Genomic DNA, 15590 nt, shown 5'->3' on the forward strand with positions numbered 1-15590 from the left:
AAGCAGAACAATCTACTCCAACCAGGAACCATAAAAAATATACATTTAAAAAATAACTTTTGTTTAGCATAAAGCCTTTCTATCAAGGGAGGTAATCCAGTCAACATGTGAGGCCTATAATGTTGCCTGTAGTGCAGCCAAACAGAACATTGATAACAGTTGGCCAAAACCCAAGAAAACGAATGTGTATTCTGGGGACAAGTCTCTCCAGCAAACAAAACGCACCCATTGCTTACACACAGCATTTTAAATTGTGGGCCTGAATACTAAAAGCTCTCCAACGTTCGTCTCCTGCGCAGCTAAATCAAACTGCGTGTGGGCTGGCCGATAGCTGTTTTTCCGTCCCATTCCGATCTCCGATTGGCTGTGCCTCGAAGGGCGGTGATCATAGTACCACATGGAGCATCTGCAGCGTGTAGCCAGAATTCATCCTCTATGCGCTCAAGTGATGCTTCACGGAATAAACTGGAAGCGAACTTGTCACTTTGGCGCTGTTCTTTGAAGGACTGCTACTTTTTCATTGCTGAAGCATTGCACTTTTGGGGACATTCACACCATATATCTACTCACCTAGCATTAATAACAATAATTGTTCGATTATTTATGCCGCAATAAACTTTTATGTTGTACTAGAGTGACAACACTGATTTGATGGAAACATGACGGGAGCTACACACGGAACCGTAGCCCTGAAGACATTTTTGCTTGTCGCATTGGTTTCATTTTCAACAGGGAATTCAAAGCTGCCTGTGTATTATGGACAAATTGTGGAGAACTCGCCCGCTGGAACAGTGGTGGATTGCGTAGCTTTACCGGTTGGAAACAACTGTCATGTTTCGGAACTGGACATTGCTTTGGAAGGGAAGGACGCAACGGATTTTCGTTTGATTTACCATCACGAAGAACAGCATCTTATTTTGAAATCCACAGAAACTTTGGACAGAGAGTTTATAGCAGTGTACGATTTGAAGGTTGTGCTTTCTGGTTGTTTGAATAGTGCCGTGGTGATTAAAATAGAGGTGCTTGATTCAAACGACAACATACCCCGGTTCATCGAGGAAAACGAAAGGGTAAAAGTTGATGAATTGACCCCTATCGGTTCCGAATTGGTCCGTTTTTTTGCAAAGGATCCCGACGGTGGAAAGAATGGCCGGGTCACTTATTACGCATCTCCAAAATGCCAACATGTGTACGTAGTTCCCCAAACCGGACAGGTAATGCTGGTCAGTTCTCTCATTGGTGTCATGAACCTAACAGTCCGTATTTACGCTCAAGATAATGGAGATGTCGCATTGATAAGTAAGCCGGTGACACTTCACCTTGATGTGCAGAGACCTGCTGTCTCGAAGGTTAGGAGGCCCCGAGCGGTCTCCGAGGAACTGCTCTACACAGTGACGGTCTCAGAGGATGTCAAAGTCGGTGACATGATATTCACGGTGCCTGACCAGAAGTTTGAGAAAAAGTGGTTCGAGGTAATATCAGAGGCGGACTCCCCGGTTCAGATCGAGAGGGACTCGGGTCGTCTGTATCTCGCGCACAGACTGAAGTCCCCCGCAGAGGTCATGGTCAAAATCCAAAACCTCAGAGGTAAGGATGGAGTGTCATGTCTCTGTGCGTAAAGGTGCAGTGTCGTGTGTTTTCAGTGTCTTTCCCATTAAAAGTTGCCAGTTGTCTGAGGCATCTGTCTCTTTGGAAAATGTAGGCTATGCCTATGCCACTGGTACAGTGTTGAATGGGGCTCATTTGGGAAAGTCTCTGTCGCCGTGCACCATTACTATATCCGACACTCATGTGAAACAGTATTTTATAGGGCTAAGCATCATTGTGAGTGAGAGACTCAGCGTATCCTATTGTATTTGCTCAGGGCTTTTAGATAAAGTTTACTTGCTATAGAAAAAAAACATGTTTAGCTATTTATTAGGCTGCAATGTAAAACAATTGATTAAAAAGATAATCGCGCACGTCCGCAGAATAATTTTAAAATTGGACAATAACTTGATATCAGGTGTGAATAAAGTGATGTTTGGTTTGGGTATATTGCTATTTCATCCGTTGGATCCGCGAGCTGAGCGGCAGCACCTTGCGCAGTAGAAGATCAGTTGGCAACTGAACCTGACAGTATCTTATTAATTAATTCAACTCCTTATGGCCGATGTTTTTGTTGTTTTGCATAATATATAGCCTACATTTTGAAGTACAATATGGACTTTTATTCAATTAGTATTAATTCTACTGCATGGCCAGTTGTCAGTCAGGCTTTGCGTAATGATATTCAAAATAACCTATTTTGCTGTTTATCGCACGCTGGGATGCATGCTGATTACACGTCATTGACACGCTAGGTGAAGGTGTTATTTGTTGCCGGCAGGTCGCTAATTACAGGATTATAGCACTTGGATGATGGAAATGTGTGTGTGGCTCTGCATGCAAGACACGTCTGCCCACTGTCCCCAGTGCCGAACACATGAGTGTCAATGTATGGGTGTGCACTGGCGCTATTAAGGACATGAACATCTGTAGAGTTTTTGCCAAATAGATTTTATGCACAAAGAAATTCATTTTTGGTTGCTTTTCTGTATCCTAAACCTAGACTGTACCATTGTGCTAATTTTAGGCTTAAGAATTATGATGCTGAAGATAGTGATAAAGTTGAAAACATTAACGTAGCCTGTATAACAGGCCTAACGATTAGCCTGGTGTTTTAGATGATAGTCACAACTGAAAAACATTTTATTGCTCGGATTTAGACTGTGATTGAATTCAGACATTAACATCATATCATGAAAAGTTGTCCAGGTGAGGATTTGGCCAAGTCCCTAAATCACGACATCTGCTCGTTTAAGGAAAAGTCTCCTCTGACATGCCAAGTGAATCTAGAGGTAATTAAGTTTTTCAAACGAGAACTCTGCCTCATCCACTGTTTATTTAGAGTAATTATGATTATTTATTCACATTGACATTCCTAGTCTGGCACATGTGGTCTTACAAACCTATACAACTGACTTCACAGGAGATAGTTTGTTGTGTAAGGGACTTTGGAGTCTGGTTTATTCAGTGGTGCTCTCATGCGTAAAGTTAACTAGAATTCATATTTTCCGCACTAAACTCATTACTCAGTATTTATTGCATTGTTGTAATGTTGTGCTACAACATATGATTAAACCACGGAAACGTCAAGTCATGTTCAATTTGCGCTTAATTATTAACACAAGCCTCACCCGACGAATTAGGTCAACCAACAGATTGTCTACATGATTTATATTGTCGGCGCTGCATAACAATGATATATGAATTAATAAAACCTTTCCCGCCCGGATGCTAACGGAAGCTTCTCCCATGAAGATAATGTCGTCTTACATCTAGTTGAAGTCCTCCATTTGAATATGAGTAGATAGATTATAATATAGATGCTGTGCTGCTAGGAGGAACGTTCTTGTACAAGCTGCAGAGATGAGGGGGAAAATACTTTTCTTTTGATACTGGAGCGAGTTCAAATAGAGTAACGACCAAAATGTACTGTGTGGAATTGTCGAAATGGAGCAGGGACACTTTTAACTATCAGCAAACCCTACCAAAATGCTTGAGAGAGCCCCCCCACAAGAGTCTATACACAGACCCAGTGTGCCTGTGTAGTCTTTATGTCAAAGTTTAACGCTGATGTCTGCATGTGTTGTAAGGATGTCTGCATGTGTGATCACTGCACATCCCAATTATAGCCTAGGCCTATATATTCTTAATGGTGTGCAAGTGTTTGTTTGTGAGATTTGTTTAATAATGCATATTATCTCCCCTTATAGCCAATTAAAAGTATTACATTCACTGCATAATAAGTTAAACACATGCAGCTTAGATACATTCACTGGCATGGGGAATGTCTTTTGGAGTAAACCACATGTAATCAGAAGCATTGTTTTCCTCTCTTGCGGCCATGCTAGGGAGAGCGCCAATGCAAAGGTCTTTGGGGACATAATTACTGTTGAAACTATTGTCTAGCCGAGTGCCACTGTGCCACATTCCGTTTGAGTGTGTTAGAAGAGGAAGGGTTATTTTTTTACGTTCTTAAGAGTAGATGCTGTCAGATAACACAATCTGCCCCAAGTGTGTGGATGGTTCTAGATTACTTCCCACCCCTTTGTTTGTCTTTCCACACACACACACACACACACACACACACACACACACACGCACACGCACACACACACGCACACGCACACACACACACACACACACACACACACACACACACACACACACACACTGTTTCTCTTTCTCCTCACTTTTTGTCTTTGTCTTCCATGTCTGGCACTTCTTAGGCCTTTCAATGCCAGCTGTAGAACAGATTCAAGTACTGTATTTATTTCTGGATGTGAATTGAAGTTGTCTTTCACTTGAAGAAAGCTCAATGTTACTGATCTGTTATGTGCTGTACATGCACGCATACATGTGTGTTCCTACATTTGTGTCTCCCCATGTGTCCTTGATTACTTGTAGGCCACATTGGCCTTGCTTAAACCTGTGTTGCGAGTGGGAAGACAAGGTTCAGAGGACACCAGTGTTGGTGACTCAACTTTGGTGTCAAATACCATTTAATTAACAAGCCGGTCACACACACAGTGATTTGTCTTGAGCCATTATAGCATTATGTGTATACACGGCTGGGGTGGCATTATGTGTAAAAAGGGGACTTATGCGTTTCCAGGGCCACTAAACAATGATTTTGCACAGGGCAGTGTGATTTCCAATATCAAGGCCAGGCAGGCTCTCCATCTGGCTTTGCGCCCCTTATCTTAAGAAGAATTAGTGGTACATTGGTCATATTTGTTTTCCATGTGGTTTCCTTTCAAATATTTTGATTTCTGCAGCCCTGGTTAGTTACTTTAGGGTGGCTTGGCACTCCGCCCTCAGCACATGTAGGTGAAACACTGCAAGTAGAGCCGACTCAAAGTGTGTGCATGTGTGTGTCTACAGTACAATGCTGAGGGGCACTTTTTCCCAAGTCTCTATCTCCATGATGTGTGTATTGGCTTAGTAAATGCCGATAATGGATTGTGTGTGTCGAGTGTGTGGGAGAGCTCCGTTCCTTCCATTCCCCTGCCCTAGGGGGATCCAGGGCTAGCACCCATGAAAGTTTGGAAAACCTCTGCGAGAAACAATTTTATCTTTCCCCAAACACAGCAGGAAGAGCTGGCCCTGGGGTGATGGAACGAGTGAAAAAGAAAGGGAGGCAGAGGGAGAGAAATGAGAGAGACTAGAAAGTACCTTCGTCAGCTGGCGGAAAAGGAGGTTGATAAATTGGGGCCCACACACTGTAGAGCTTACAGACAACAGACTGACTGGGCTTGCTGCTGACTGGACTTTTCTGGAGTGGCTCTCTGTTCTTCCAGTTAGATTAGAAGTTACTGTGGAGGAGCCAGATGCCAGAAATCACACTTTGTGTCTGTCTCAGTACCACATTGAATAATATCCAGGACATAAGAATTTGATATAAACAAACGTATGTGAGTGTGAACTGTGTTTGTGTACTCATGTATATCAGGTTTATATGTAGTACCTGGGGATTGCTGTTTGAGAGTAGGTTGGTGTGAGCTTTTCTTTTCCCCTTCTCCTGTCCTTTATTTAGGTGTGTGTGTGCACCCACTCCCTGTCCCGTCATCAAATTATAACGGTGCAAAAAGTATGCCTTCATACATTTTCTCCGCTTGGGCGCCCTTGGGCGCCCTTGGATGACATATTTAGATGACAGGCGCGGCTTGATAGGGTTTCTTCCTTCCCATCTTTCTCTTTATTTATCTATTTCTTTATTTCTGGCCTCACCCTGGGCTAAAGCAACCAGACAATGTACCTCTAGCCTTGCTGTACCACCAGTGTCTCCTCCTTCTGACTCCACTTCTGACAATTAAACCCTTCTCCCATCTGCTGTTTACTGTATGGCTTAGAGACATGCCTGTGGACCTGTAGACATCATTAAAGATATGTACACATGCAATTTTAGCTCAGTGGTATAGGAGGAGAAAGGGGAATGTGTGTGTCGTTGTGGTACACATATGGACGTTTATGTATTGGTTTATACTTCTATCTAATCTATATGCCTATTTATGTATTTCTGTTGATAGTCCTGTGTGTTTATTTTTGTCAGTGTGTGTGTGCCTGTACCTCGGTGTGTGGCCTTCTGCTATGTGTGTGTGCAGAAGGAGGAGAGCACTGGAGGATAAATCATTGTGAGGAAGCTAAACCTCTCCAGAATGGTCTTTTTTTGGACCAAATGAGGCCCTGAAGAACTGTTTGGGTCTGCCTGAATCAGCGTTACAGCTGTTAGGGCATGCACACACACAAGGACAGGGACTTGGACTTAGCCTCGGGATACAGTGATGGGCTCTCTCTCTCTCTCTCCCTCATAATTGAACTTCATGCCAGAGTGAGGCCCAGCCCTCTCCATTGTGTTATAATAGGTTATTGACAGCCGCTCCACACTAGCCCTAGGGAGACTATTTTTTATGATGAACTAGGACAAGGTCACTCGAACCTCAGCTGGCCCCCGAACATCCTGACCCACCCGCACCACTAACTGTTCACCGGAGGACACCCTCCCATATATACACACACTCACACATACACAAGCACACACATACAGGGCCTTCAGAAAGTATTCAGATCGCTTGACTCATTCCACATTTTGTGTTACAGCCTGAATTCAAAATTGATGAAATAGATCATTTTTCTCACCCACCAACAACATGTTTTTTGAAATGTTTGCAAATGTAATGAAAATTAAATACAGCAGTATCTAATTTACAATAGTAATCACACCACTGAGTCAATACTTTGTAGAAGCACCATTGGCAGCAATTACAGCTGTGAGTGTAACGTCTGCTTCCAACTCACACTCTCAAACACGTAGATCCCCTGAACGCAGCTCACTTTCCAACCCACTTTCCAGCTCACGCTCTCAATAACATTAATCCCCTGAACGCAGCTCACTCTCCAGATTCCAATCACCTGAATTCTGATCACCAGTTCACACACCTGTATGTCATAATCACACACTATTTAGTTCAGTTCTTTGCACCCCATCATTGTGAGGTATTGTTTGTTTTGTGACACACTTCTATTTGGATTGCTGGTTTCGCCGTAATTTAATCCTCCGGTGAATGATAGTTTTGTCCTGCCTCACTAACAAAGCTTTTTGCCTATTCCCTGCCTGTACTTTAGCCTATTGGATTTCCTGTTATCAACCTATTGCCTGATCTCCTGGACTACGTTACTAGCCTTTTCCCTGGCTGTACTGTTGCCTTTTTGCACCCCCTGTGTATGACCTTCTGCCTGCCCCTGGACCAAGCTACCTGCCTCCTCCTGTGGTCCTTAACAAATAAACACCTGCTGCGCCCTGCGCTTGAAACCTTCTCTCTGTCTCCCCTCGTGAGACAGAGAGACGGTCTAGTTTGAGAAACAGGCGCCTGTTTCTCAAACTAGACACTAATATACTTGTCCTCTTGCTCAGTTGTGCACCGGGGCTTCCCACTCCTCTTTCTATTCTGGTTAGAGCCAGTTTATGCTGTTCTGTGAAGGTAGTACACAGCGTTGTATGAGCTCTTCAGTTTCTTCGCAATTCCTCGCATGGAATAGCCCTTATTTCTCAGAACAAGAATAAACTGACGAGTTTCAGAAGAAAGTTCTTTGTTTCTAGCCATTTTTAGCCTGTAAATGAACCCACAAATGCTAATGCTCCAGATACTCAACTAGTCCAAAGAAGGCCAGTTTTATTGCTTCTTTAATCAACACAACAGTTTTCAGCTGTGCTAACATAATTGCAAAAGGGTTTTCTAATGATCAATTAGCCTTTTAAAATTATAAACTTGGATTAGCTAACACAAAGTGCCATTGGAACACAGGAGTGATGGTTGCTGATAATGGGCCTCTGTACGCCTATGTAGATTTTCCATTAAAAAACTGCCGTTTCCAGCTACAATACTCATTTACAGCATCAACAATGTCTACACCGTATTTCTGATCAATTTGATGTTATTTTAATGGACAATTTTCTTGCTTTTCTTTCAAAAACAAGGAAATGTATAAGTGACCCCAAACTTTTGAATGGTAGTGTATCTAATGTGACTTGTTAAGCAAATTTTTACTCCTGAACTTATTTAGGCTTGCCATAACAAAGGGGTTGAGTACTTATTGACTCAAGACATTTCAGCTTTTCATTTATAATTAAATTGTAAAAATTTAGAAAACATAATTCCTCTTTGACATTATGGGGTATTGTGTGTAGGCAAGTGACAAAAAAAATCGCTATTTAATCCATTTTATATTCAGGCTGTAACACAACACAATGTGGAAAAAGTAATGTGGTGTGAATACTTTCTGAAGGCACTGTATGCACACAAATCGAATCTCCCCCGCCACTGTTCATCTTAATTGTGAAATTGGACACGCTCAAACTTGTACGCTGAGATTTATATTAATTCCTGGAGACACATAAATAAACACTTCTGAAATCCCTTTCCATCAACAGCAGAGGCAGCTTGCACTTGAAATGCTCTCGTTTAAATTTAAAAAAAGACAATATACACACTGTGATCAGGGATTTAGGCATTCCATTTCTCTCACAACTAATGATATGAGTTTTTAGATGTGTGTGTGCAGCCCTTCAGCCCAGCTATGTTGTTCCATCAACAGATCAATGGACTGTATGTCCCGGCTTTTCTAATGTTCAGAGCCCCCAGAGAAGAACAGTGTGCAGTTTTGACATCAGTCATGCAGCCAGCATCTGGGAAGGTGTTGTGTGTGTGGTCATTGAGAAGGAATGGAATGTGACATCCATTCATGTATTATAGACTCACTCATAGTCTCAGGAGCTAGAACGTCTCATCATCCCAGTATCACTGAAATAGACATATTGCTTATTGGAAACTCGTGACAGGCACACGAAAAAGAAAATGTTTTTGTGCGCAGAACGCGATTTCGTATACTGTGCATTTCAAAACCAGTTAAAGACCGTTCAATTGAGTACAGGCTGAGAAATGCTCCTCGGAGTCAGATGTGGATAACAGGTAACCCTTTGCTAGGCAGCTGACATCGAAACCACCCTCTATGAGAATGGGGTTCCGATGACGGGCGTTCATGTGGTGGTGGAGAGGTACAAGGTTGTTTGGAAGACTGTTGCTGTAAAACAGAGACACGAGAGGTGAGTTGGCATATAAATACCCACCTAGATTTATGCCCATTAGTTGAAAGAAACAAAAGGGATTGTTGCACAATTGAGCCCATAGGTTAAACAGCAAGCGTGGTGACATCGCCTTTGTGTGCCGTGCTCATAGGCTGAAGTTAATAGGTCAATTCCTCGCACTTGCTAATAGTAAAGGAGGATGAGAGACGTGGTAACATTATAAACGCTACCATATGAATGCCCGCCATGCCCGTGAGATAGGAAACTATATTAATATATTATGCTTAGAGGATGATAAAAAGTGACGCCCATTCAGAACAGCCTTCCTGATTGAACTTTCGTAACTACATCTATCAACCCAAAGGTTGTGTGTTCAAATCTCATCACTGACAATTTTAGTACTTTAGCTAATTAGCAGTTTTGCAACTACTTACTGCTTTTAAACTACTTTGCAACTACTTTGATTTTTAGCCAACCCTTCCACTAACCTTAACCCTTTAACTACTTAGCTAGCATGTTACCTAACCCTAACCTTAACTCCTACCCTTAAAGTCAGCCACCTAGCTGGCCTAGCTAATGTTAGCCACAACAATTGGAATTCGTGCAATGTACACGAATGGGTTAGTGTGTTGGTCCCATGTAACAATAGAGATAGCATGCGCTATGTCCCTGTTTAGAGTAGTGTCTGTCTGTTTCTCTTTTTACACCCCTCCTATCTCCTTATTCTCTCTCACACATATTACTAGACCTCCATTATAAGGTAGAAACCCACTTTACATAGGAGATTGTGCCATTTCAGGGCAGTTACAGAGAAACCCTCCCTCTGCCCCCAGACGGGCCTTCATTAGCAGATCTAATATGGACAGAGCTGTGCTCAGGAGTTCCTCTACAGCCTGAGGGTGGCAGAGATCTCATTTCTCCTGTTCCTCCCCGTCTCTCACTTTAGCCTGCTTAGGCCTGGTCTCACTACAATGAGATGAAGATGCCCTTAGACACTGATCTAAGGCCAGTTATGATGTGCGGGGGATGAGCTGATCCTATATATCTGCGCTTGAAGGCAACTTGTACTTGGAGTGCTGTAGCGGCCTCACTCAGGTTAATGAGTGTTATGGTAGCGGATGCTCATTATGGGACTAGACTCCAGGCATGGACCGCATAACCAATCTATTGTTGAGGAACACCCGGGCCTCCCATACAGCCCACAGAGCACCACTTGAGGCACACCTGCACTGCGACAGAGGCGCGCACACACACACACACACACACACACACACACACACACACACACACACACACACACACACACACACACACACACACACACACACACACACACACACACACACACACACACACACACACACACACACACACATTAGAGTACACATACACCCATGCTGTCATTATTCTCGAATTCCCCCATCTTGTAGGTAATGACTTGCACACGGAAGTTGTGAAGCTGTGTGGATGTATATAACTTTGTTTCTTTGATTATACCATTACTATTAGTTAACCCATAATAGGGCTTCTAATTAGGTTTTTAGTTTTGAATCTTGTGAGCCACAAACAAACTTTTGCCCTGTTGGAGAGAGTTATGTGAAATGAGGGGTAGACGAGAAGGGCACAAAAACCCATCAACATGTTTCGGAAAGTCCCTGGGCAGTCGAAACCTGTGATGGGAAATCAATATTATGTAAGCATGGAGGCCAGAGAATATCCCACCATGTTGTTATCGATTTGGTACGGGGCCGCTTACACTGTCATAGACCGTCATTTGCATAGGGCTGTGAAGAGCTCCTTTGTGAAATGCGAACTTCAAAGGGGGAGAAATAAACTGCCTGAAAAAAGGGACTCGTTTAAAGATTTAAAGGCTGCAGAAATCAATTAATCAAATAGAGCGCCGAGCTCTTTGGTTGTGCACGGCAGAAAATCAACAAACAAACGCAGGCGGTGAGAGATTTCACGTTCAATTGGGGGCTTTATTTGAGATTGGAGGCAAATAGGAGTAAACTACCCGTGTAAAAGAGTAATTCCCTAGTTTACCCAGGCCCACCCCCTGGTAGTTGGAGAAACAAGCTCTTTAACAAGCTCTTAAAGTGAATGTATGCAGGCGTATTTGTGAGGGTATGTGTATATGTGTGTGAGTGTGTGATGTGGTACTCAAGGGACAAAATAATTCACACCTCGCCAGAGCAAAGACATGAGAATACATTAAGTGCCATCAGTACCCTAGCTTGTGTGTGTGTGTGCGTGTGTGTGTGTGTGGACGTGTGTAACTATACTTGTGGGGACCAGAAGTTGTAAACAAACAAAGATTTGACCAACTGGGGACATTTTGTTTGTCCCCACAAGGTCAAATGCTATTTCTAGACGGTTTACGGTTAAGGTTAGAATTAGTGTTAAGGTTAGAATTAGGTTTACGGATAGGGTTAGGAGCTAGGGTTAGTTTTAGGGTTAGGGTTAGGAGCTAGGGTTAGTTTTAGGGTTAGGAGCTAGGGTTAGTTTTAGGGTTAGGGTTAGGAGCTAGGGTTAGTTTTAGGGTTAGGAGCTAGGGTTAGTTTTAGGGTTAGGAGCTAGGGTTAGTTTTAGGGTTAGGAGCTAGGGTTAGTTTTAGGGTTAGGAGCTAGGGTTAGTTTTAGGGTTAGGGTTAGGAGCTAAGGTTCGGTTTTTGGGTTAACGTTAGGGTTAAAGTTAAGGATAGGGTTAGGTTTAAGAGGATTTCTGTTTATGCTGGTATCAAACCTTGGGTTGCACGGGTCTATTGCAACTGTCTGCCTTGTTTCTATATTGTACATCCGTTAGGGAAAATAGGATTTTGAATGTGACTGAATTGTGTGTCCCCACAAGGTTAGTTGTACAAGACTGTGTGTGTGTGTGTGTGTGTGTGTGAGTGTGCGCGCGCGGACGCATTTGTGTGTGTGTATGCATGCATGTGAGGGATGAATGCAAACAAAATGAAACACCCATTGTGCCTTCTAACCAGAGACGGAGGCAAAACTGTGCTTCCATGACAATATCAGAAATGGGCTGTCTGTCTAAATGCAGCCAAGGAGGCACAGAGCAAAATTACAACGCTGCTTGGCAAATCATCTTAAATCAGATTCTGAACTATCACCCACAAACACACACGGCATGTCTTCACAGCAGATATTTAAAAACTCCAAAGTGATTTTTTTCTTCTTGACTAATTAACCAAACCCTGGAACATACATCAAAAGCCCATCCAATCAGGCTTTTTGGGGGAGGAGAGCCATGTTATTTTCCAAGCTCATTTAATACGATTTTTTCCCTTCTTATTAATTGAGGTTTTGCTCGCCGGTTTGTTTCATCCAGGTCAGTGGGGGGAGGGTCTAGCATGTTCCCGGGGACAGAAAAGGCAACAGAAACTTAATGGGGAGCTGAAACTAGAAGTGAGAATGACTCAGGTTTTTCACTCTATCTGATATAGAACAGTCGGTAAAGCTTTACTTTACAGCCCTGCTTTTGCTATTTGCCTGGTGGGCTATAGGCTTCCTGTTACTTCGAAGAATTCAACACAATTGATACCAGCTTCACTTAAAAGCATGTTTAAATCAATACATTCAACTAACACAATTACACTGAACAGAAATATACACGCAACATGCAAAGTGTTGGTCCAATGTTTAATGAGCTGAAATAAAAAATCCCTGAAATTTTTCATACGCAAAAAAAGCTTTTCTCTCAAATGTTCTGCACAAATTTGTTTATATCCCTGTTAGTGAGCATTTCTGCTTTACCAAGATAATCCATCCACCTGACAGGTGTAGCATATCAAGAAGATGATTAAACTGCATGATCATTACACAGGTGCACCTTGTGCTGGGGACAATAAACGGCCACTTTAAAATGTGCAGTTTTGTTGCACAACACAATGTCACAGACGTCTCAATTGTTGAGGGAGCATGCAATTGGCATGCTGAATACAGGCATGTCCACCAGAGCTGTTGCTAGAGAATTGAATGTTCAGTTCTCTAAGCCACCGCCAACATCATTTTAGAGAATTTGGCAGTACGTCCAACCGGCCTCACAACCGCAGACCATGTTTAACCACACCAGCCCAGGACCTTCACATCTAGCTTCTTCACCTTCGGGATGGTCTGAGGGGGGGTGGAGGGGTGCTGAGGAGTATTTCTATCTGTAATAAATCCCTTTTGTGGGGAAAAACTCATTCTGATTGGCTGGGCCTGTCTCCCTAGTGTGTGGGCCTGGCTGCCAAGTGGGTGGGCCTATGCCCTCCAGGCCCACCCATTGGCTGCACCCCTGCCCAGTCATATGAAATCCATAAATTAGGGCCTAATGAATTTATTTCAATTGACTGATTTCCTTACATGAACTGTAACTCCGTAAAATCTTTGAAATTGTTGCACGTTGCCTTTATATTTTTGTTCAGTATACAGTATATTGAGCAGCTTTCTGAAGACTTGAAGCTCAGTAAAAAAAATCTAGTAAAACAATCCACAAAGGCACATCTAAAGCAAAGGCTCACCCCATGGGGGCATGCAGTACATCCACACACGCTCAGCCCCGCCACTCACACAGCAACATGAAAAGAAAGGCCTTTGATATACAGCAGGCCTACATGAGGACATCTTATCACTGTTATTTCTGGGCCTAATTTCTGAATTTCATACTGGGATTACATCATCTCACGGTCCAGTATCCTGGTGGAAATTGCACTGAATTATTAACCAGTCCCGATGTGATGAACTATTAATGATATTAAACAACAAAACGCAACGCGGGCCTAAAATATGATGTGATCTGAAGTGGGGAGTTACTCATACTTTATAGGGTTAATGCCCGGCATCTGGGTCATGAGTGTGTGCACATACTGTATGTATGACCACCCGTCACCGGTAGCAGTAGTTGTGTCTGGGTGTGGATCTGAACGTGAACTCAGCACTTGAAAGGGCAGTTGATGTGTGTGTGTTTGTGTGTGTTTTATGGGTTGTAAGGTCCTATGGGGGTCGGTTCACCTCCCAGAGGTTCAGACTGGCTGCCGGCTGATTTATGAACACAGAACACAGACCCCCTTAATGAGCTAACTTTACCTCTGAAGTTTTTACACACACACACAAACACACCATGTTCCCACTTCTTTCCCCCTTCTTCCTTGACCCCTCTCTCTTTTCATGCAGTTTAGAACCGTCAGTTAGAACTTGGTCCTTGGTTTCACAAGAAGCCTCTCTATTATGACCTTTGACCCTGATTACACGGCCCTTAGCCTGACCTATCAGGTTTCTATCTTTATCTGTGGTAAAGTTGAGAGGTTAGTTAAAGGTTCCTCTGGTGACGACATACAGTCCATGGGTCAGGGCTGTTAAAGTACCTGACGCTGTCGCTCCAAAATGTCCTTTCATCTCTAACTTTGATTGAATCGTGGTCAAATGTCTATTCACGGTCCCCGAGTTCTCTGCGGCAGGAGACCCCTCTATCTCGGCACAAAGGAAGAGTGACAGAATGGCCTGCCTCTTTCTTTCCTCTTCCACTGCTGTGGGATGGAGGGGGAAGAGGGGGATGAGGGAGGAGGGGAGGGGATGGATGAGGGAAGCGCTGGGGGAATTTACGGCTCCAATCAAAGCTCTTTCATCTGGCGCAGTGCGCCTCTAATAATTGAAAAGCAACGTTGTCACCATTTGATGGCCCTTTTGCATTAGACAAAGTTCCCCATCATCAATAATTCAGTGGCGAAATGAGAGGCAGGCATCATTACCAGGATCAGAGATTCTATACTCGCTCTTAACTCGCCTTCCTTTTCCCCTTCCCCTTCTTTGTTCCCTCTTCTTCTTCATTCCGTCCGCACACACGAGAGAAGCTCGGCATACTTTTACAAGCTTTTTGGATTCCCTAATCCACTTAGTGAGGACGGTGTGTTGAATGAAGAGTCTTTTGGAAGGTAGACTGCTCTCTGTATGTGTGCTAGGTTGACTGCTCTCTGTATGTGTGCTAGGTTGACTGCTCTCTGTATGTGTGCTAGGTTGACTGCTCTCTGTATGTGTGCTAGGTTGACTGCTCTCTGTATGTGTGCTAGGTTGACTGCTCTCTGTATGTGTGCTAGGTTGACTGCTCTCTGTATGTGTGCTAGGTTGACTGCTCTCTGTATGTGTGCTAGGTTGACTGCTCTCTGTATGTGTGCTAGGTTGACTGCTCTCTGTATGTGTGCTAGGTTGACTGGAAGCCTGTTAAGAGAGTGGCTAAGACTGGTTGGACTAAGGCAATGGGGAAGAAAGTCCTGCAAATGTTCAATCACGATTTATTTTCACTGGCATATGAGAGGAAAGAGAGGTGAAAATAAGCCCTCTGATTGGATGTGGTGGGTCGGTTGTCTGACCTTTGACCTTCTGTGCTGACCTCATGAGGGGGATGAAAAGCACATACAGGGAGTGTGTCAAGATGCAGA

The 15590-nt window shown here is 43.4% G+C and overlaps 1 protein-coding gene across 1 annotated transcript in view; it reads left to right on the forward strand.

Annotated features, from left to right (window-relative positions):
- Nucleotides 1-445: 445 nt before the first annotated feature.
- Nucleotides 446-15590, forward strand: part of LOC139573668 (neural-cadherin-like) — a 108468-nt gene continuing 93323 nt past the window's right edge. Inside the window, exon 1 of the mRNA XM_071397396.1 lies at nucleotides 446-1587. Within this exon, the coding sequence (XP_071253497.1) occupies nucleotides 660-1587 (928 nt within the window). The 5' untranslated portion in view covers nucleotides 446-659. The remainder of the gene's footprint in view (nucleotides 1588-15590) is intronic.

Source organism: Salvelinus alpinus, chromosome 4 (genome assembly GCF_045679555.1).
Source record: "Salvelinus alpinus chromosome 4, SLU_Salpinus.1, whole genome shotgun sequence".
Taxonomy (NCBI): Eukaryota; Metazoa; Chordata; class Actinopteri; order Salmoniformes; family Salmonidae; genus Salvelinus; species Salvelinus alpinus.